A 22,880-nucleotide genomic window follows, 5' to 3' on the forward strand; every position below is an offset into this window, starting at 1 on the left:
ACACGTGTCCTCTCAATAAGAAACAGCTAACCTCCTAGGCTCCAGAATGCATTGTCTCTTACAGTGCTTCATTCAGGGCATTAAATCACTTAAACCTTTCTTAACACGATGTTTTCTAAAAGCAGAGCATAATAATAATGACATAGGTATGCTTAGCATTACAATCTGGAACTCTACTTCTTAGGGGCCTGACTATAGCCTCGTTCTCAGTTGTAGTGTATGTTAGTGTAACTTGCAAACAAACCCATGATGGGAGTCATTTCTTGGATCTCTCGCACTTTAAAATAATGTAATATGGCAGCTAAACGAAAATGATGCTCCTGTGTGTTCTCAGCGTCTTAATTGTAATATTCGACCGGATTGGGGTCGTTACGTCTGCAGAATTTTAAAAAAAATCCTACTTTCATCAGTTTTCTTCGTATCGCGGTAAAGTTCTAGGTAAAGTTAGCAAGTAAATTATTTACAGTGGTCCCTCTGATAATTTCCACACTAACCCAGCAGCTGTGGTGACCTCCCTGGCCTCAGCTACAGGCATGCATGGTGAAATAATGCTGTTGTACGTTGTTATTGTTGTCTTTTAACGCCACACTGTCATATAAACGCAACTGAATTTGTATCTTATCTTGATCGGCGGAATGGGGTTATTTCTACAGCAGAGAGCATCCCCGGAAATGCGCCAAAATCGTGCACGACAATAAAGGTCCATTTTAAAATATGCGGTACTTTAACGCTTTAGCTTAGTGTCGTGGCGTTTAAGATATTGCTGTTGTTGTCGCTAGCTTGCTAAGTTAGCCGTATTTCACCTTTGAAATCTCAACCACGTCGCCATCTTGCAAGGCAGATTTTCAGCGTAGACCGGGGCGCTTAAATAGCGTGCTAATTAGACATGTTGATGTGCTGCATGGTAACTATTTTTACTTACCTCATTATAAGAAAATATATCGATGGCAGAGAAAGGGTTCCCTGTGCAGAAATATGTGGCAATAGTTGATTGTAAATCCGCGGGTTATGGGCTGTGGACGACTGTGCAGTCTGAAGGCTGCGCCGCATTTGTCGGTTGATGTCCTGGCAGAGTAAAAAAGATTCCCCTTATTATTAATGAATCCCCAGGGTATATCTAGTCCTTAAAATATATGTATATACGAATAAAACTAGACTCTGCAGAAAACAGAGCAAGTGGCTGCCAAATGCCATTTTTTGCGAGGAAATTTAAAATATTATTTTGGAGTGTTATATATCTGCAAGGACAATGTAATGGTGTGACAACTAAATCTTCCCCTCAAACACGGTAATGTTCTCAGTGTTTTTTTTCTTTATTTCACTTTTCAGAAACGATTATTTCTCTCGATTTATACAACGATATAAACGTGTTCCTTCTTATATTTATTCAGACAAGACAGAAAATTATTCTGTCTTGCGTTCTCATTATATATCTATTTAAAGTGAAACGAAAATAAAAGTCACCGAGACTGCAATTAGTACAAAAAATATGGCAATCGTGGGAATAAACATGTGAACCCATGCTTGTTGAATTGAGTTATACTTCCAGTTGCTGCGTTAATTAATAAATGCCTAACGTTAGTAACAGTTAAAAGACTGCGCGAGGGGTGTTGTTTTAGGGGGGGGGGGGGTTACACATGGAACCATTTACACTTCAGGCTTTTGTTTTTACACGGATTTTATGCGGTAACGGTCAAAATAATGACTTTGTACTTGGCTGTCATCATAATTTTGTCCTATTTGGCTTTGATAAAATGCATTTTTTTTCGACATCGGCGGACTTTGGTGAAGTCGTTGAAGCGTGCATTGAATGCTCCATCAAGCAGAGAAACAAACGGCGAGGATATCAGAGCTCTGGTCGTAACTGCGCATCCAGATGACGAGTGTATGTTCTTCGCGCCAACGATCATACGACTCATTGAATTAAATGCCACCGTACATTTGCTCTGTTTGTCTGAAGGTACGGTGACAGCACACTCATATTTGCATACTCAAGAAAAAAACCAATATAAAGATACAGAAAATTAAAATGAAAAGTGGTCCTACCTGCTAATCGGATAGAACCATATATTTATATATAGACCAATTAAAGACTTGTACCCACTTTTTGTTTGTTTGTTTGTTTGTTTTACTGTCAGTTAGGGTCACACTAGCTTTTCTCCTCTGCTCCCTGTTGTTCTTATTTGTCACCACACCTCAAATCCAACATAAATGTATGCACACAGAGCAGATCCAGGCAGAGGAGAAATGAGTGAACAAACCGTAACTTCAAGCACATTTAATGATTTATCCATCCCGTTTGAGTGCATGCAATGCTCTGCAGACATACAGGAGCTCCTTAATTTTCCAGCAGTTATTACACCACAAGAGTACCAAGTGCTCATGCATCTTTCAGGAGTACAACACCAATTCCTAAAAAGTTAAAATGCTGTGTAAAAAGTTAGAACACAATTCAGTGATTATTCACATTTCAGACAGCATTTCCAATTTTTTGCAATTTGGTTTGAAATATAAAAAAAGTATAAGAACTGAAAGAGAACATAATCGATGTACCTTCATACCTTCCCTTATGTTGTGAACTATGTTCATTTTTTGTATGTCATTGCACTGTTGTCTATGTCCTTTTTATTTTACTTCTTCTTCTTCTTCTGTTTTGTTTTTGAATTTTGAATGATTTTAGTACCTACCTTAAGCCTACATCCTTTGTGACAAGCACTGCTTAAGTTAAAAACAAGTTGTCAGGTACCAGAAGTGCAATCAAAGCTTCCCAATAAGTGGTACAAGAACAAGAAACATGGCTGTTCTTCAGAGTTCTCTTTGGGAAACCCCAGTCCTGTTCCAGAGGCCATCTGTACGCCACCCCCATATTTAAAACTATAAAAACTGCTAATTATACATAATCTACTGCGATAATACCATATCTAACATCTAATGTGACCTCTACATGTTACGCAGGAAACTACTACAATCAAGGAGCTCAGCGTAAAAAAGAACTTCTGAACAGCTGTGCCGTGTTGGGGATACCAGCGTCCAGAATCATCATCATAAACCACAAGTAAGAAGCCATCTACCCCAAGCATGCAACATAAAAATAAGAGTCATTCTGTTTTTTGCCTTTCACAATCAGGGAGTTTGTGCCACTAAATATACAGATGTGTGCGTTGTCCATTGATGTATGCTGCCCTCAATTAAGGAGTCAGGTCTCAGCATGTGTTCCTGCTGGAGCTCATCACCCCCTCCCTGCCAACCAGTGTCTATAAGAACAAATAAGAGAGTTGACCACAAATCACAACCCTCCCATTCTCACTGTGACAGCTCCGATGTAGCCTGACCTGATATATTACCTTTGTGTCACAGGGGAAATATATGAGTAGGCTCTGGAGGCAGCGATGGGTCAGCCCTGTGGGACAAAAGGCTCTTTAAAGACCTTAAAAATTCCATCACGGAATCAGTCTATTGATCCTTTTATCCATTTACAGCTTGTATATACAGATCTATTTAAATGTGCATCTTTGAAAGAGTCAAGTATTTATAGAACAAATTATCATTAAAGTATCTATTTCGTTACTTTTGAAAGTCTTTAGAAGAACATTTGCCTGTTTGTACACCCGGAGCAATCAATCAGCCTGTTTAAGCAGTCACAAAGGATTAGTTAGCGATCCCTGGGAAAAAATAACTGGGCAGACTGGGATGTCTGTACCGGAGCTGAAAGTATTTGTTGGAAGTTTTATCATGTTAGTTGCATGATGATATTTTTCTCCTGAATACGGAATTAAATTATATAAAATGGGACGCGACCTAAATAAAGCCCTTTATTCTTCAGTATTGTGTTCAAAACTTGACATTTATGTCAATTAAAGGTTTAGTGATGTGTACGAGGTGATCCTTTTAGTAATGCTAGTTCTACTGGAAAATCTATAAAAGTGTGTGTCTCGGGGAGGCAGGGGTTAAAGAGAACTGTGTCACTCTTTGGTGGCACAACAATTTTCTTGCGGAAAGAAAGATGCCCGTGCATTCCAGTTTTGTTGCAGAAACACAGAACAGGTTATGCTACAGCTAAAAGCACAATAGAAGGTCAAGTTACACAGAAAAGGTAATGGTAAAGAGTATTGTTTTCCCCTCTCCTGTGGATCAACTGTGCAGCTTTTCTTGAAAATGTTGTGGTTTCTAAGAACATCAGGGCTGCCTACATGTGAGTGTCTCCATGTTGGCTCACCAGGAGAGCTGTATGAACTCTGCACTAACCTGGAACTCAGTTATAAGCTGGCAGACTGCCCAGGTTGTCTGCCCTGGAGAGTAGTGTGTGTGTGTGTGTGTGTGTGTGTGTATGTGTGTGTGTGTGTGTGTGTGTGTGTGTGTGTGTGTGTGTGTGTGTGTGTGTGTGTGTGTGCTTTTTTTGAACTCACATGCACACACTTCCCATTTTATCATCTTGTGCACACAAAATATAGCTGAACTTTGATCTTAGGGCTCTGCACTTCTGCTGAACTGGAGTGTGGCCCATTTTCCCTTTCTTTGTATTTTGTTGTTTGCCCAAAACACACACCTAATCAGCACTTTAAGAGCCTGAGTTCCACTCTCTGACAGTCAGCCTCTCTCGTGCTCTCTCGATCTATCCCACCCCTCCTCCTCTTGTCCATGTCTACTGAAGGCAACTGCCAAGGACTGTGGGATACATTTTGGCCACGCTCTAAGCACTGCTAATGTAGGTCATTCCAAAATGTTTTTCCCTTAGTGTGTCTGTACACAGCTAGCCAGTCTTTGGCTTTTTGCTCTTAACCCCCTCTGTTCAAGTTCAAAGTTTGAAATCTAACACACAATAGTCAAACAGTGCTCAATTACACAGGCAGTGCTGTCTTTTAGGCATAATCTCAGCAGGGATAGGGCTATGTAGCCATCAGATTTAGAGGCATTTTTCTACGATTTGAATAGGAGAATCAGTGTGCGTCTATTTGTGCACATCTTTTAGCCGCATTAAGCTTATAATGTTCACGTTTGCCTAATTTTATAATCTATTTTTTATACTGAGGTGTGTTTCTAATATTCATAAATATTGGATACTCATGTGAACGCATATATGTCATTGTAAATCTCACTAAAATAAAATTGTTTGGCGATGTTTGGCGATCATTATGTGGTTTGTCAGATGGGTACAGGGAGTGATACTGATAGCTGATATTAAGCACCTGATCCCCTCCAAACAAGGACGTAAGGGGGGAAGTGAGCAGAATGATTTATTTAATTGGTTGATTATTTTGGGCAGGTTTTAATAAGTGAATTCTTTTGTACATCAGTGTGTCATAAAAGTATGCATACTTGGGCTCAGCCTCTCAGTAATTTTTGAGCCTTTTTCACAAAGTTGCTGTGTTATATTGGAGAGGATTGGGAAAGATCCAAAGGATATAAAGAAATATTACAATTCTTCTGTTTTTGGTCCCTCCAGCTGTGAAACATTGATCCCATATGCTTTAGTCATTGGGGAAAATAGCTGATGTTTAGAGCCACAGAGTTTTTGTTGGGTTTTTGTTCGATGTGGCTCCTTTTGTAATGCAACCACTAACTAACTAACACTAAATAATGTGCTGACTGTACATAATAACCCCCACTGGTCACAGCAGATGGCTGCCCCTCCTCTGAGCCCGGTTCTTCCGGAGGTTTCTTCCTGTTAAAAGGGAGTTTTTCCTTCCCACTGTCGCCAAAGTGGGGCCTCCTGGTGGGCCACAACGGTACTGTAGGTGAGCTGTAGTTATATTTGGTGGTGATTTTGTGATATTACTCATTGCTCTGACCTAAATTTACTGCTCTTCTTTTGAAGTTTGTGCCCCAGTGGCAGGTGAGTAACACTTTGCATGTGACTGGGTAGCTTTAGCAATTTTTAACCTACGGCCTCTGTTGTTTATGTATATTTGAATTACATTTTTTTAAGGAAATACATCACTCTCTCTTGTACTTTGATTAGAGTGAAGATTTAAGATTGGGTGGGCCCTGTTGGATTTTCTGCTTTTTAAGCAGGCCGTAGGATTGTGTTTTTTATATGTCAGATTTCGATGGTACTCACTCACAACTGTATCAGTGTTCTCCAAGATCACAGGAATAACATGCGCCTTCTTCTTTACATTATGATTTTCCCTTTAGTGCACACTGAATAGGACAGCTGTGTTGACAGTATCTAGGGGCCCCGGTGCATGTTGGGGCCTTTGTGATCAAGCTCAATCTGAGCACGCTCTGCTGCCTCTCCACTTGCTCCGGCATTACCTCTTTCTGCTCCCTGGAACTTGATTATAGCTGCTCGCTGCACAAATTCAGCCATTCTTCTTCTTCATGACATTATCTATCAGACTAAAGTGAAGTCTCACTCTGTCTGGCTTACCTCATTTCTTTGTGACTTCAATAATTGTACTTCCCTGTTAACATATTTCACGTGTACTCAGAAAGCTTCTCGCAGAAGTAAACAATCAACTAATAGCGTCTGTTGTCAATTGGATTAGTGTAGTTCTCTGTAGTCATGTAAACACAGAGCTCAGCACAAGTTTCAGGAAAGGAAAGTGGTACTCGCAAGCAGAGACAGCACATCCACACACAAGCATTAAATATACATTGATCAGTGGTTAAAAATAGTCCTGGCTGATTTATAAGCTCATGGCAGGGCCAAGTAAACCGTGATGAGATGTTCCAGCCCGAGTATAGCCAGAGGTCAGTACCTCTGGCTATACTTTTACTCAAGATTCATTTGTCAGCAGCACAGATCGGCCTCTGTGTAGTCACACTGTTAGTTTTCCATTCACCGAACCTTGCAGCCAACAACAAATTTTGAATTTTGTCTTTTTCTGCACAAATTACTTCCAAAACAACAGTAAGATAATAATTTCCATGGTGAATAGCACACACCTATTCCATCATGGTTCTTTTTCTGCAAATAGTTAAATATGGGTAAATATTGGCCATACCTGCAGCCGCACATGTCTGTAAATTATCATGAAACGTCACGTGTAAGCTAGTGTTGTTACTATAGTTGTAACTGCCTTATTACACTGGCCAATTGTATTAGGGGCGTACAATTGGCGCGTAGTGGCATCTCAGCCATTCCCAGCAGGACATATAATCTGACTGTGTGGACAGAAGTCTGGCAGTTGCATAGACCTGTGGTCCATGTGACCAGACTAAACAAGCCCTCCCTGACACACACACACACACACACACACACACACACACACACACACACACACACACACACACACACACACACACACAGAATCCCTTTAGTGGGCCAAAGTTCAACAACTGCATACAGATGCCTGCAAGCAATTAGACATCCACATGCAAAGCTGCAAAAGGGAGCTGGGGAGGTTACTTTAGGACATTTTGCACTGTTGCCATGGCAAAGCTGACACTCAGCCTACATCCTGCTTGAGAAAGGTCAGGTGTCTTTTATCTTTTGTTGTTCTTTTTTTTTTCTTCTCTCCTCCTTCCTCTTCCAGCTTTCACACAGCTACAGTTATCGAGAGTCATTCAAAATGTTTTGAGTAATAAACAATTAAATGCAGCAGTGAGAATAATGCATCATGAATATCTCACTCTGGCTTTATTCTCTTTTAGCCCAAAGCAGGTCCATACACACTGCTCTTATTAAATGTAGGTCACTGGTATCCAAGTGCAAGAGTGGGGCATTCACTCGAAGACAGACAGTTTTAAACTATCTGTGAACCCCTAACCCTCTGTCCCTCCCTCTGATGACACAGTCAGCCCTCCAACCCAACCCCATCCTCCACCTCTTACAGCAGACCCTGACCACTCATTGCTCATTGTTAGCAATGAAGGGGAGGGACGCAGCTGCTGACACACAGCCGCACCTACCCCCATTCCATGCACGGTCTATATACAAGCCTGCAGCTAGTTGCCAAGGAGACAAACTATCAATCTCCAAATGTTCTGGATGGCTTTGGGTGCAAATTTTACCAGAGATGGGGCTTGGCCCAATTTAGAAGTGATTAACTTATGGAGCTCCAGATTCAGGAATTCTTGGAATGTTTTTCAAAATAGGTACATTTTTACTTTGTATCTTCACAAATACAATTAAAATGAAATAAGAAAAAATGTTACACAAATTTACACAATACATGGAAATCTGAATATTGGATTTGAGAACAATGTGTATGTATTTCACCTTCTTTCATCCTGTAAACAGACTCAAAAATGTTCATACTGGAGAATATGCAGGTGGCAAATGTTTGCTGTTTTTAACTTAAGAAATGTCGGCAACTGGCTCTACATACTTGCATGCATGCAGTCTCACATGTTCCACCCACATGTTAGCCCAAGTGTACAACAGTATGTCATGGCATTGATGTATCTCCCTATCTATACGTTTCCCTTGAAAGAAAAAACAACATCACTCTATAAACTGCTGTTCTAAATATTTTTGTTTCTTCCCTGACTTTGTACACGCACATGCCACAAGTTTACCTTGAGCTAGAAACATTTGTCAGATATTCTGGTCCATATCGGAATGACAGCATCACACAGGTGCTGCAGATTTGTCGATTGTACATCCAGGATGCAAATCTACCCTTCCACCACATCCCGAAGGTTTGACTGGGATCTGGTGACTGTGGAGGCCATTGAGTGCAGTGAACTCATTGTCAAGGTCATGATATGAGCTTTGTGGCATGTTGAGTTATCCTGCTGGAAGCAGCCAACAGGATAACTCAGAAAGGGATGGACGTGGTCAGCAACAAACACGGGTGGCCTTTGACGTTTAAACGATGCTCATGGGATGGTGGCGCTTATTGTGGTCTTCTGCTGCTGTAGCCCATCTGCTTCAAGATTCAACATGCAGCACATTCAGAGATGCTCATCTGCATACTATGGTTATTATGAGTGCTTATTTTAGTTACTGTTGCCTTCCTAGCAGCTTCAAACAATCTTCTAGCCATTCTGCTCTGACATCAACAAGAAATTTCACCCAGTGAACAACTGCTCACTGGATATTTTCTCTGATTATTCTTTGTAAACTGTAGAGATACTCATGCAGGACAAATAAGCCGTTTATGACCATCTGGCACCAACAACCACGCCACGTTCAAAGTAACTAAAATCACATTTCTTCCCCATTCTGATGCTCAGTTTGAACTTCTGCAGGTCATCTTGGCCGTGTCTACAAGGTTAAATACACTGAGGGATCAGTTGATGAGATATTTATGTTAATGAGCAGGTGTACTTAATGCAGTGGCAAGTGAGTGTGTTTATATTGTGTTTCTTTTTTTCTCTGTCTCCCGAGTTTAGGACATTGAACAACCATAGAAAGCAGTGCTTCCGTTTTATAGCCTAAAGGGAGTGTGCATGTTAGTGGGCCAAGAGAGTCAGCAGACCAAGTGTGATGTTTGTGGAAACGAGGGCCTCCAGGCGTTTCAGATATACACAATACAGGGCCTTCAGATCCATAACCTCTGTATTTCCCAGCGCTCCCACATGTTTGCATTCTACAACAGCCCTTTTTTTTTTTATATATATAAAATGCTGTGTTAAATGTTCAAACTGGTTACAAAGCAGACACTGTATAACTCTGTTTTAATACTAACTGGATACATAACCGCAGTCCCTTTCTTCCTTTTTTTTTTTTTTGCCCTACAGAAAACTCCCAGATGATCCCAAAGCAGAATGGAGCGTCTCATTGGTCTCCTCTGAAATCCTGAAGCACATAAGAGCTCACTCCATCAACATGGTACGCCCCACTCTGTGTTTGGTTCGTGCCTTTCAAAGAAGTGGCTTTTGTGTCATTTCCTGTTCTGTGTCACCGCACAATTTCCCCGCCATTATATGTTAGAAATACATGTACTGTATTGTTTTCTTTGTACAATGTGTTTTGGCACCGCAGCTTCCTTGTTGATTATCCCAGTTTCACGGTGGTCTGCATAATAACCTTGTCAGCTGCCTTCCTTTTCAGTCCTAACTAGACTGCATTTTGAGGCTCCTTGAAGCCAGGGGGAAATGGCCTGTGCTCTGTGTGTATGCAGAGATTCTTATCATACTCAATGCAGTTCCGCACTATTAGTTAATGGGAATGATGTAAATTGAGAATTGGACAATTTCTTTCTCAGCAACAACAAAAATAGTCACTGAAAGCACAGCAGCAGTAATGGCGTGGGGTGGGGGTCTTCATGGTAGAAAATGGAGAAGCACGACTGAGTTATTCTGCTTTAGCTGCTGATCTTTTTTGGCTATCAAAGATGACAAACAAACAGGCAGTCTCCTCCCATCCTGTCACGCGTCACAGCCAAAAGCACCTTTAGTGAAAAAGTAACTTAAAGAGTCCTTTCAGTTGCAAAGAAAACATTTTCTCTAATGAATATAAGCAGGGGAAAGCACAGAGGAAACAGACTTCCATTTCCTTTTTTTCCAACTGAATAATGTTGTTTCTTTGGTTGAAGTGTTTTTGCAGTTAGATGCAAAGATCATGCGTTATTTATAACATATTGGTTTGGCTGCTTAAACTTGTGCTTGATTGCAAAGTCATGGTAGAATATCGCCTGAGCAGAGCAAACACTTCAAGTCTTTTAGTTGAGTTTTGTTCTCTTCCCTTTGACCTGATTTTTTTTTTCACCTGTTTCCTCTGGTGCGCAAGCATGCATGCACAAAAAAGGCTTTTAAATATCAGTTGTCGGCTGCCAAAAAGCCTCCACAGTCACACACATAAACCTAAGAAAATCTTTCTTGCTGCCTTTGCCTCAGCTTCTAGATACCCAGACTCGGCTTTTCACCCACACAGTGACATATTTTGTTGTTTCAGGTGCTGACCTTCGATGGAAGCGGCGTGAGCGGCCATGCCAATCACATAGCTATCTATAACGCCGTCAGGTACAGGAAGGACTTTAAAGATTTTTGCCATCAGGAAAACCTTTTTATTTTATTTCTTCAGTTCCTTAACTTTAAGATGCCATTTTGCGGGGATACTCTGTGACTTAAACACAGAAAGCAATTCACCCTGCTATCATTAAACACAATCCAGGAAAATGCTGAACATTTGGACCCACATCAACATCCATCGTTCCAAATGTTTCCCCACAAGTACACACACACACACCATGTTTTTCAGAATTGGTCTGTTACATAGCTGAGAGGTCATCCAAACAGAGTCCTCAGAGGCACTCGGCTCTGCTCCCAGCGAGCAACAGTAAATCCTGTCCCTGAAGTGGTGAGGTGGGAGGGCAGCTTTGGTTTGGAGAGGCCGGCCAAGCAAGAAGTTGCATCAGACTGTTGGTTTGAAACCAAAAAAAAGAAAAGAAAAAGTGTTTTGCACACTGAAGAGAACATCGTAGTCCCTGTACCACACTTACCTGTCTGTGCAGTGAGCCGTGCTCTTTTCTCTCATAAGGCTCTCTGTTCATTTGTGGGCCTTAATGAGATTTGTGCTCTCCAGATCGAATCTGGAAATTCCCATTTGACTGGAACACAAAAGGGGGAGAGGCTGAGTGTGAGTTTCACAGCCTCTAAATCTTGACAGTGTGCTGTCATTTTCTGTCAGCGTGTTAATAACCATTGCATAAAAAAATGCAAGTGCAGGAAAACTTCCAAAAACCTCCCAGCATTTGATATATCCTTCGACACACACACACGCAGAGTGGCCACTTCCATGACATTTTCTGTGTGCAGCACTGATGTTCACTATTTTGTCTTACAGGCATCTCGCTTCCACTGGAGAAGTACCCAATGGTAGGTTTGACACTGGGAGAACTTTTAAGAGGTTTCTAAGCTTAGGAGCGTTAGATTCACTGATCACTCTCAGAACAGTCGTCTGTAAAAGTAATTCTTGGGGTACTTTATCCTGCTTACAGTACAGTATGCTTGTGAATATGTTCATCACCATGAAAGCTTTAGGTAGCACTTTATATTAAAATGCAAAGTTCTTTCACAGGAGAAACGGCACCTCTCCAGCTGCGTTTTTGCAGAGAACCATGCAAAGTACACTGGCTGGTTTGTTAATGTACAGCGCCCTCTACTGTTCATAAAAGCCCCATGAGCATTGTATCTCCACTAAAGGCGCTGGTCTGTTGGTGGCAGCAGGAAGAATGAATTGGACCTAAACTCTAAATGTGATAAGAATGTACCATCAAACTTCTGAAGACTTGTTGACCGCAGATATTAGAATGTCTTTTGTGAATCTTTTTTTTTTTTTTTAAAGGAATTTCCAAAATGACTAAATTTTCACTTTGTTTTTCTAAGTTCTTGTGGTGATAAATTCTGGGAATTCTTTCTAACAGAATGTAGAAGGAAAAGTAGGTCAGTGAGGTGGGGGGCCATGCTACACAACCTTATTTGCTTATCTGATAAACATTACAGCCCACAGGCCATATCAAAGCATACATATTTGAGGAGAGAGGTGATAAGAAACAGACATTCAGGTAATCATGAACCCACACCATAAACACAAACACACTTGTTTCTGTGGTAGAAGCTCGTCAATCCGCTTTGCCCACATGAGCTCAGTGGATGATCTTGACCAGCAGCATGCCATTAACTGTGGTTCTTTGTTAGTAGGAATTTACACCTCAGCTGTTAGACTGGTCTTACAGTAAAGGGGAAGTAGATGAGAATTCAGAGTGACATTAATCCTCGTCACTCAGCTGTAAAACAAAGCTCCCTGCTCTTTTCCTAAACCGCTAAGGCTCACGTGTTTCTGCCACAAGACAATAACTGAAAGAAGTACTGACAGTTTGTGTTTTTGTGTAGCATAGCAGTACCAGGCATTCTCACTTCAAACGAACTGTATCACAAACAATGACGTTGTGCTGGCGTGGCACCTGGACGATGGCCTCGTTAATTGTATGCTTCTGAAATAAGCATTTAAAAACATTAACAGCTCTGTCTTTTCTCCCAGACTGCACTTTGCTCTCTCTGGTGACCGTTGGCCTTCTCAGGAAGTACATCTCCTTCCTGGATGTTCCCCTCAGCTGGTTTCTGCCCTCGTGTGTCTGCTGTATTATAGGCTCAAAGCCCTACAAGCAAGCCAAAGTAAGCCTCCAACTAGAGACTGTGTGTTGGCAGGACTTTATGTTCTCTACTCTGAGAAGTGCACACTCTAATAAGATCATGTACAGTCTACACTAACACTCAAACTGTCCCTGTTTTTGAAGGAAAGGTACATTTGTCAATTATCTGTTATCATTTCCAACAGTTTCATTTTATCTAACATGAAACTGTTGGAAATGTTTTCATGTTATATTAGATAACATGACACTGCTGTTAATGTGACTGAGGGGAGAATGGACCGGGAGATCGACAGGCAGATTGGGCGTGTCTGCTGTGATCCACGCACTGTAGTCATCTGTAGTGGTGACGAGAGAGCAAACCTGTTGATTTATCGATTGATCTACAACCGCGAGCTCTCAGTATTGACCAAAAGAATGAGATCGCAGATACGAGCTGCAGAGATGAACATCCTCTAAAGGGTGGCTGGACTCTTTCTCAGAGGTAGAGCGAGAAGTGCGAGTTGTATTATCTCCCTTAAAAACAACTTTGTGTCTTTTTCAGGCTGCCATGCTGTGCCATCGCACTCAGCTGCTGTGGTTTCGTTACCTCTACATCACGTTCTCACGCTACATGTTCATAAACACATTCCAAACCATTGCTCAGGGACCAAAGAACCTGAAGATCTATTAAAAGCTCTGATGCACTGATTGCCACATTTCTTACACTACAGGGAATTTAGAAGCTGTTTACAAATGTCTTTGATACTCTGTTAACAGCAGTAGGTGATATGCATTTTTCTTAAACACTGTTATTTTTTAGATAATATTTAATAATAGAAGAAACTTCTCATCCTTTTTTGTTACAGAAAAACTTTTATTGACTCAGTCACAGCACTGTATTAAAATATAGAGTATTTAAGCTTTTCCAAGGGGTTATGACTTTTTTTTATTACTTTAAAGACCAATGAAAGTACTGTTGAATGTTTCTGATGTCATGCTGATTGAAAAATAAAGTTTCTTATATGACAGTAGGTTGGTTTTCCTCTGGTTTTGACATGTCTCTGATAGTTTCGTGAACTTGCATACTTTCTTCCCACTTCTCCCCACAAAAGTTCTCCACTGTGACACTGTGCACAGTACCTGGATCCAGACAATGTGGAGCAATGCCTAATTGAGATGAAGACATGAATAACAGAAGGTTGTCATTTGATTTGCATTCAAATCCCACTGTGAACATACAGTTTCTGTTTGCTACAAATAGCATAAAAACATGACATTAAAGAGACAACTGGGTTGGTTGGTATGGAATAAACATTAGCGGGGTGTTGAATTCTGTTTACAACACATGAGACCACGTGTGTCGGTGAGTTGTCAGGGTCATACCATATCCGTCTGGGTTGGAGCGTGGTGTGTAGAAACTTTGAACTCCACAGGTTTTACAGAAGGTGTGTTTTGCAACATGAGTGTTAAATGTGTACGTGGTCAGATTTTCCAAACCCTAAGAATGGAAAAAAACAAAACAAAGTATGCTAAAATTCAATGTAAATTTTAAATATCCAGGATTGTAGAAGTCTTGGGTCAACCCTAATTTTGCTAGGTGCAGTAATTAATTTTAATATATGTGCAAACATACATCGAAATACAGTATATAAGGCAAAAGTAGATTTGAATGAAAGTCAGTATTTGGTATAGCCACCTTTATTCTTCCACACAGCCTGAATTCTTCCAGACGAACTGTCCTGTAATTTATTTAAATAGTCTTCAGGAAAAATTGTCTGGGATTGTTTTTTAGGAACATGACCTTCAGATACTGCTCATCTGCTGGAGACAGGCCTGCCAGTCATTCTTTTGTCCTCCACCTTACAGTTTCCTCAGTTTTTTTTAAGGCCAAGATATTCCATGTTTTTAGCTAACAGCTTGAGTCAGGTGCTATTTTATGATTGAATGATTCATAGATTCATAAGCCATAAGTGGCTTCACGAATAATTAATTCCGGCTTTTTGACAACCTTCAGAAAGCCTGAAGAATTAATGGTTAAGACCACTTTGAAAAATTATAGAAGAGTCTGGCTCCTTTGGAAGCAATACATAAAAAATAAGGGTGCCTCTAGACTTTTGCACAGTACTGTATATTAAATAAAACAATGCGTTTCAAACAAAGTTCCTTACCTGTAAGAGCGTGAAGCGATTTTTTGGCACAATGAAATGATGATTTTGCTTCTTTGTGCAAATGCTGCAACTGGAGAGAACATATCAGTTCATATGGATTAAAGTGTACGTTGTTGTTTGAAATGCCTTCAACATGGCATGAATAAGATATTTGAACGTTTAGGCTATGTTCCAGAATTACTACCTAGTTTCTATCACTGAATTAATTGTTCATACTTGCAATGAAAAACATGGAGGTCTGGGGAATTCCAGACTTCAAATCGCACAGCCCCACAGTGGCAGCCACCTGTATGTTTCACCAGGTCCATGCTGTAATTGAATCAGTATAAATACATTTACAGTGAGATTTGGTAAGGATTCACCTTTTTAAGCCACGTGAAGGAAAATGCTAGAATGTCTCTATCCAAGTCTTACGTAAAGTTCAGGTTGAAAGGGTGTCACATGTTAGTTGTGAAACTTGCTGACGTGGAGCTCCCAATCAAAAGTTCCAGTCATCCTGCCATGGAAAACAATGAACCTGATTAAAGTGCAGCTCTGATAAGAACCACATTTGAATTGATAAAGAACCTTTTACCTACAGAAGCTAAGCTTTTGATTCAAACACAGCAACTCATGTACTCATTTTATATTTAAAATAAAAGTCAGATTTCTTGTTTTTCCAAGGTGTGAACATGTTGATTCCATGTTAACCAGACCTACTTCCTGCTTGCAATCTTTTCCTGGAACACTTTGAGATAGTCCACATAACAAAGGGCAGGGCGAGGTACAGCAGGCTTGCACAAACACATTCCTCAGAGGCAGAACTAGATCAGCCAGATGCCCTGCTCTGTGTTGGAAAGCAAAGGCGTGGTGCATCATGAGTTGGGTTTCATATGACACAGTGCCAGAGGGGTGGGCTAACAGAATGCTGTGACCCAAATACATATTTTATTTGAATCAGGGCTCTCAGAGCTGCATTATAGCCAAACTCCCAAAAATAGAAACCCACAAGGCCCCATGAGCCCAAGCTGATTTAGTTTACAGTGCTACCTTAAATAGTGGTGGGTGCTAAAAGTGGGCACTGATCAGTAATTACAGTCCTGGAAATAAACTTTGGAAACCAGGAAATACAAAAAATTAGATGCTCTAAACAGATAGATCACTTAATGACCTGCAGTCATTCCCTACAATGTTCAATCTGACTTTACCTTGTTGGAATGTTCTAGTTTCAACTGCGTGTTGACAACATGCTGAAACTAGATGAACTCGTGTTTTCTTGATATTGCTCATGGAAATAAAATGAAGAGATGTCATATTACCTGAGGGACTTACAAAGTAGGTGTAAGCATTACACTAAAGCTGTTAGAACTGTTCAGCCCAAGCCACAAAGATAACAATATGTCTGTGAGGCCTGAATAAGTTTATTATACTCTATGAGGAAACTAATTGTTTATCGTTGTGTTCAGCAATGTAGATAATGTAGTTGAATTTCTACCCCCCATACAGGTTTATCTCTCCAGTGGAGACTTGACAATGACCTGTCTGTGCATGTGCATCATGAGACTAAAGAGAAACATACTAGTCATGCTTTTACTTTATAGTAACTTTTATGTGCATATTTTCACTGATAACAACTAGATTCAAATAAACCAAGCTAGCATTTGAATAAGCTACTTAATTTTAAGTTACACAGTAACAGATCCCTATAAGTTGGCAACACAGCAAATAAGCACATCAGGTCTGCTAAACCTTGCTTATCATCAACGTTAGGTGTGCATATACTGTGCATCTATGCATACACGGTGTGCCCATAATCAGTATTTTGTACTGATGTCCTGACTATTCATCATTAACGCATTCTTTTTTTTTTAGATGCGCAGTGTGGCTTGCTAAAAAAAAATAAATGAGGTCGGCCATAGAGGCGAACTTCCGCCTTAAAATATCCCGCTGTCGCGTCAGCTGCTATTACATTTACTAAGCGCGTTGCCATCTGTTAAAGGTTGAAATATCTGATAGAGATGAACACACTTCCTGAGTGTACATGTCAGTCTTCGGTATGTTAGTCATACGAATAGTCATTCTGACATGGCGAACTCTTATTTTTCAATCTATATCCATGACGCGACGCTTGAATGTGACACGTAGCCTATACTTCTATAGCCTAAAATATATATAATGGTTTGTCGATTTAGGTCACGTTTAAGCTCCTTTTTTAACCTTATTGTCATAGCCAGTCATTGGACATAACCATAACTTTATCGTGAAATGTTACTTACTGTAACACAGCAACCAATCGCTGATCAAACAAACAACTGTGTCATCCAATCAGAAGCTCGGGGAAGATTCCCGTTGCTGTGCTGGTTCGAGCAAATTCCAGAGTCGTAGTGCATAGATGATATCATTCCGCGGTGGAGGATTTATGAGTGCATTCTTACAAACGTAATAGCTTCGACTTTGAAATAATTACGTTTATGAGTAAAATAATTAAAAAATATATATTATTGTAGAACTAAGTTATAAATATTGAAGCAGTGACTTTTGGGAGGGTGGGAACTACTTATTGACGCGGATGGAGATTTCTGGATGACGTGTGCACCTCCATACTATATAACACACTGCTAGACATTGCTCCCGCAAACCTACCTACGTGAAAGAAAAGAGAAAGACAATTTCGTGCCTCAGAGCAGTTTTTCGCCTCACTTACCAGTCGTAAGTATTTTCCTATTTCTATATCTTTTGATATTCCAGAAACGTTTGTTTTTAATAAATATGTTGCATTAGTATCATTGTGTTGAACGATATTTGGGTTGCGCTAACGAGAGGTAACAAAGGTCTCCAAAATACAGTAGTTCTTCCGAATTATATTTTTCTCTTATATAAAGTTAATACGTATTTCGTCGTCGTTCCATTGTCGATTTTCTTTCTTTTTACTACCCTTTTGTTACGCAGCAGCGTTTTGGTAACGTTCGCTTACAGCAGTGACTCAACATTTCCAGTAACCTCCATTACCGGCTGCTGAACAAAAGGAAGGTCACTGAGATCTCAAAATGGCGCTTGGGCTGAAATGGCTCCTGCTGTTCTCATTCTTAGGCGCTTCATAGTAATATTATTTAATACTTTTTTCTTTTCTTTTTTTTAAAGAATTTCTTTTTAATCCATATTTGAGCTTAAACTTAAAGTAATGTAATTTCTAATGCATTTATTTATTTTTTTTGGGGGGGAGGGGGGGTAAAGAGCTTTTTAATCAATAATTCATCTTTATCTATTTATTCATATTTATCTGATTTTGTGTGTGTGTGTTGGAGTAATGTGGAATGTTTTAAATTGCTTTTAATTCTTAATTAATATCCATCAAATTTTATACAGGCGCAAACATGCAGATCTTTGTGAAAACGCTCACTGGCAAGACCATCACCCTTGAGGTTGAGCCCAGCGACACCATCGAGAACGTGAAGGCCAAAATCCAGGACAAGGAAGGCATTCCCCCTGACCAGCAGAGGCTGATCTTTGCCGGCAAGCAGCTAGAAGATGGCCGCACCCTCTCTGACTACAACATCCAGAAGGAGTCCACCCTCCACCTTGTCCTGCGTCTCAGGGGTGGCATGCAGATCTTCGTGAAGACCCTCACTGGCAAGACCATCACCCTGGAGGTTGAGCCCAGTGACACCATTGAGAACGTCAAGGCCAAAATCCAGGATAAGGAGGGCATTCCCCCCGACCAGCAGAGGCTGATCTTTGCTGGCAAGCAGCTGGAAGATGGCCGCACCCTCTCTGACTACAACATCCAGAAGGAGTCCACCCTCCACCTTGTCCTGCGTCTCAGGGGTGGCATGCAGATCTTCGTGAAGACCCTCACTGGCAAGACCATCACCCTGGAGGTTGAGCCAAGTGACACAATTGAAAACGTGAAGGCCAAAATCCAGGACAAGGAAGGCATTCCCCCCGACCAGCAGAGGCTGATCTTTGCCGGCAAGCAGCTAGAAGATGGCCGCACCCTCTCTGACTACAACATCCAGAAGGAGTCCACCCTCCACCTTGTCCTGCGTCTCAGGGGTGGCATGCAGATCTTCGTGAAGACCCTCACTGGCAAGACCATCACCCTGGAGGTTGAGCCCAGTGACACCATTGAGAACGTCAAGGCCAAAATCCAGGATAAGGAGGGCATTCCCCCCGACCAGCAGAGGCTGATCTTTGCTGGCAAGCAGCTGGAAGATGGCCGCACCCTCTCTGACTACAACATCCAGAAGGAGTCCACCCTCCACCTTGTACTGCGTCTCAGGGGTGGCATGCAGATCTTCGTGAAGACCCTCACTGGCAAGACCATCACCCTGGAGGTTGAGCCCAGTGACACCATTGAGAACGTCAAGGCCAAAATCCAGGATAAGGAGGGCATTCCCCCCGACCAGCAGAGGCTGATCTTTGCTGGCAAGCAGCTGGAAGATGGCCGCACCCTCTCTGACTACAACATCCAGAAGGAGTCCACCCTCCACCTTGTCCTGCGTCTCAGGGGTGGCATGCAGATCTTCGTGAAGACCCTCACTGGCAAGACCATCACCCTGGAGGTTGAGCCAAGTGACACAATTGAAAACGTGAAGGCCAAAATCCAGGACAAGGAAGGCATTCCCCCCGACCAGCAGAGGCTGATCTTTGCCGGCAAGCAGCTAGAAGATGGCCGCACCCTCTCTGACTACAACATCCAGAAGGAGTCCACCCTCCACCTTGTCCTGCGTCTCAGGGGTGGCATGCAGATCTTCGTGAAGACCCTCACTGGCAAGACCATCACCCTGGAGGTTGAGCCCAGTGACACCATCGAGAACGTCAAGGCCAAGATCCAGGATAAGGAAGGCATTCCCCCTGACCAGCAGAGGCTGATCTTTGCTGGCAAGCAGCTGGAAGATGGCCGCACCCTCTCTGACTACAACATCCAGAAGGAGTCCACCCTCCACCTTGTCCTGCGTCTCAGGGGTGGGCAGTAAAGAAATGATTCAATACAATTCCATTAATGTTGCTTCCTTAAAATAAACAGCTGATGGTATGAATGCCTTGTTACGAAATTGTTACCCACTGCTAAGTTTTAACCTTTTTCGACCAAATATTGCATATCAATAAAGGATTGAACGCCATTTAAGTGTTGCTGCTTTTTGTATATGACAGACAGCAATAGGGTGTGAGACACTGATTTTTTTTTTTTTTTTTTTTTTTTTTTTTTGGGGGGGGGGGGGGGGAGATATGTTTATGTTGAAAAAGGACAGGCCTGCAAACTTTAAACTTTTCTCCTGAATAAAACACAACTATACTATGTCTACCTTGAACCATGATTCATGTAAAGCTGTGGCATAGATTATAATCAAAGCATACTTTTTTTTTCTTTTTTTAGAACAAATACTTTTATAAACTGTCAGCCAAAGGACTTCTGGTTCCATGCATGTTTAGATGTAAACAGCTAGATATGACATGCAAGAAATACAGCCTTTCATGTATGAATGTGAAAATACATTAGGAATAAATGCAAATTAGTTAAATATTGCCTTGAATTAACATCATGTACTACTAGCTACAACAAAGTTTCATGATAAGGGTCCTGAATTAAAGGACATTACTATACCTTTGCCTGCGCTTCAGTGCTAAGTCATTGCAAAAACGGTAGTATGGTTAGGTTCACCTTCTGGAGAACACTGAAGGTTATCAGGGTTTTTTATTTGCAAAGATGCTGTGCCATCTATTGACATCAAGCAGGTTACCCAGAGGAAAGATGGTAGACATAATACTGGGAAATAACATCAAGGGTTTATTCCTGGCATGTGCACACTACTGTATCGTAGAAGAAAGCTTAGATGGAAACTGATCTCAAAGTAAACAATAAGCATATTAAAATAAGCTAAAGTTTGCCATGTCTTATTTCAATTGGAACATATACCTGTGCGCTTATGTTCACCATCATCTAAAACAGTAAATGTGGTTGGACTGGCTCACAAAACATCTGTTAGGGTGTTAACATTTAAATATAAGAAGCCTCTCCATGTAACACATACCTATTGAAAAATGCTTAATGAGTGGTAGATCAATGATTTTTTTTTCCATACAGTTGTTGGTCTGAGGGATCCTCCCCAATAGGATATTATCATCAGATGATTTATTTCCTGTTTTTCACAATAAACTGGAATATTATGCAATGAGGCTCTGTTGCTTATCTAGGAAATTATTCTTAATTTTCTTCCTTATTACTATCTCTTCTGAGTCAGCCATGATGTCCTCCTCTGTACTCTTGCATAGCCAGCTGAATAATCTCATATGAGTATTAATATTTTAACTAACCTAGCTGTGGACTTAAACAGCTATTATTCTTGAACTACCTTTCTGATGATCTTTCTAAAACTTTCTGGAATCACACACCTGTATTACTAAAGCTTTAGTTATCATAGCTGAAGCTACCCATGACTATATAAGTAATTAAACCCATCTCCAACTGCAGGATTAAAGGGGTACACACATGAACAAATGAATAAGTCAATGATTAAGAATCAATAATATGATAGTTCCCATCCACTCTGCCCTTTATAACTGGGAGACGGAAAAGGCAAGAAAGTGATGAAGTGGCAGACATTTAACTAAAGGGTTAAAGTGTAGTCAAAGTCAACACAAACAGTGTTTATGTGGGAACGTCAATCCAGAAAAGCAATTAGGAGGATGGACAGAGACACAAGTGCAGGAAGAATGAGGTTTCATGCTTGCTTTGTGTTCTTTCTAATGACTCACTTCAAAATGTCAGCTGAGGTTCTAAAGAGAATATATGCATTGATATGAACTGTGACATTTAACAGGATCCACTGCACTCCAAACATGGTTTTAAATTACAGCTGTAACACCGAAGTCTATTTCTCCCCTCTTTGAACGGAGGTACCTGCCCCTTGTTGAATCTGCACAATAAAGGAAGGACATGTATGAGCTTTGGCCTTAGATTTGATAACTAACCCAAGGCTATAAAATTATTGAAATCTGTGATTATTAGGTCTAAATAATTTTTAGACACTACAATAGTTGTGCTTGGGTCGTTTTTATAATATAAATATAGTATAATTGTAAATTTGGATAGAGTTGAACAGAGGTTTAGGTAGGTGAAAAAGGTTTAATATGTTTGTAAGCAACAGGTCACTGTATGCATGGCATTATGATGGAAACTGAGTCACAGTCAAAATTTGATTCTAGACAGTGTCATGGACCCTCAGTGCTCCTGGCCGACTCACCTCTCTCTCTCTCTCTCTCTCTCTCTCTCTCTCTCTCTCTCTCTCTCCGTGTGTGTGTGTGTGTGTGTGTGTGTGTGTGTGAGAGAGACTCACCTCTCTCGCTCTCTCTCTCTCCGTGTGTGTGTGTGTATGTGTGTGTGCGTACTAACTACACCCTGTGTTTCAGAGGCGGTTCTTCCTCCATCTCCTGCCTACCAACATTGTGCACCTGGGCTGATTATCTCACCTGTGGGTTATTTGATTATGACCTGTCTCCTACTTAAGCTTGATGAAGCAGTTCACTCAAGGCTGGATTTTTAACTAAGAACTGTTAGTGGACTTGGCCCTCCTGTGGTTAAACATTTATGTCCTTGTCACTCCTGCTCCCTTCTGCCCAGGATATTTGGGTGTTAGTAATCCTCCCAGAGTGATCTTGTGGCAAGGAGTGAGGGCTTGATTAAAATGGTGTCTTCTTGAGACTGTAACTGTGAATTTGTGGATTACACTGGATCTATCGGTTGTCTCCAGTTGTTGAACCTTTAAGT

The 22,880-nt window shown here is 41.0% G+C and overlaps 3 protein-coding genes and 1 long non-coding RNA gene across 10 annotated transcripts in view; 2 read left to right on the forward strand and 2 right to left on the reverse strand.

Annotated features, from left to right (window-relative positions):
* The window catches only part of ncor1 (nuclear receptor corepressor 1), a 62,145-nt gene extending 61,083 nt beyond the window's left edge, over positions 1 to 1,062 (reverse strand). For all 6 annotated transcript variants that reach the window (XM_082549515.1, XM_082549512.1, XM_082549514.1 and 3 more), the window contains exon 1: positions 923 to 1,062. The gene's annotated coding sequence lies outside the window, so the exon portion shown is untranslated. The remainder of the gene's footprint in view (positions 1 to 922) is intronic.
* Positions 712 to 13,991, forward strand: pigl (phosphatidylinositol glycan anchor biosynthesis, class L). Of its 2 annotated transcripts, XM_082549518.1 has the most exons (8): positions 712 to 904; positions 1,792 to 1,960; positions 2,956 to 3,055; positions 9,631 to 9,721; positions 10,787 to 10,854; positions 11,678 to 11,709; positions 12,875 to 13,008; positions 13,528 to 13,991. In XM_082549518.1, the coding sequence occupies exons 1-8, from the start codon at positions 887 to 889 to the stop codon at positions 13,654 to 13,656; spliced, it is 741 nt and encodes a 246-aa protein (XP_082405644.1). In that variant the 5' UTR covers positions 712 to 886; the 3' UTR covers positions 13,657 to 13,991. The 2 variants fall into 2 exon arrangements, with proteins under 2 accessions (XP_082405644.1, XP_082405643.1); XM_082549517.1 differs by lacking the exon at positions 712 to 904 and having other exon boundaries at positions 1,295 to 1,960.
* Positions 13,992 to 14,470: 479 nt separating this feature from the next.
* LOC309715982 lies at positions 14,471 to 15,368 on the reverse strand. Its single transcript, XR_014279344.1, has 3 exons — positions 15,350 to 15,368; positions 15,134 to 15,203; positions 14,471 to 14,704 (listed from the first exon to the last, which is right to left on the reverse strand). It is a non-coding gene; the product is annotated as an uncharacterized lncRNA (long non-coding RNA).
* Positions 15,369 to 17,717: 2,349 nt separating this feature from the next.
* Positions 17,718 to 20,235, forward strand: LOC309715978 (polyubiquitin-C). The gene is made up of 2 exons (XM_082549516.1): positions 17,718 to 17,821; positions 18,479 to 20,235. The coding sequence occupies exon 2, from the start codon at positions 18,487 to 18,489 to the stop codon at positions 20,086 to 20,088; it is 1,602 nt and encodes a 533-aa protein (XP_082405642.1). The 5' UTR covers positions 17,718 to 17,821; positions 18,479 to 18,486; the 3' UTR covers positions 20,089 to 20,235.
* The last annotated feature ends 2,645 nt before the right edge of the window (positions 20,236 to 22,880 follow it).

Source organism: Aulonocara stuartgranti, assembly GCF_965226115.1.
Source record: "Aulonocara stuartgranti genome assembly, chromosome: 10".
Taxonomy (NCBI): Eukaryota; Metazoa; Chordata; class Actinopteri; order Cichliformes; family Cichlidae; genus Aulonocara; species Aulonocara stuartgranti.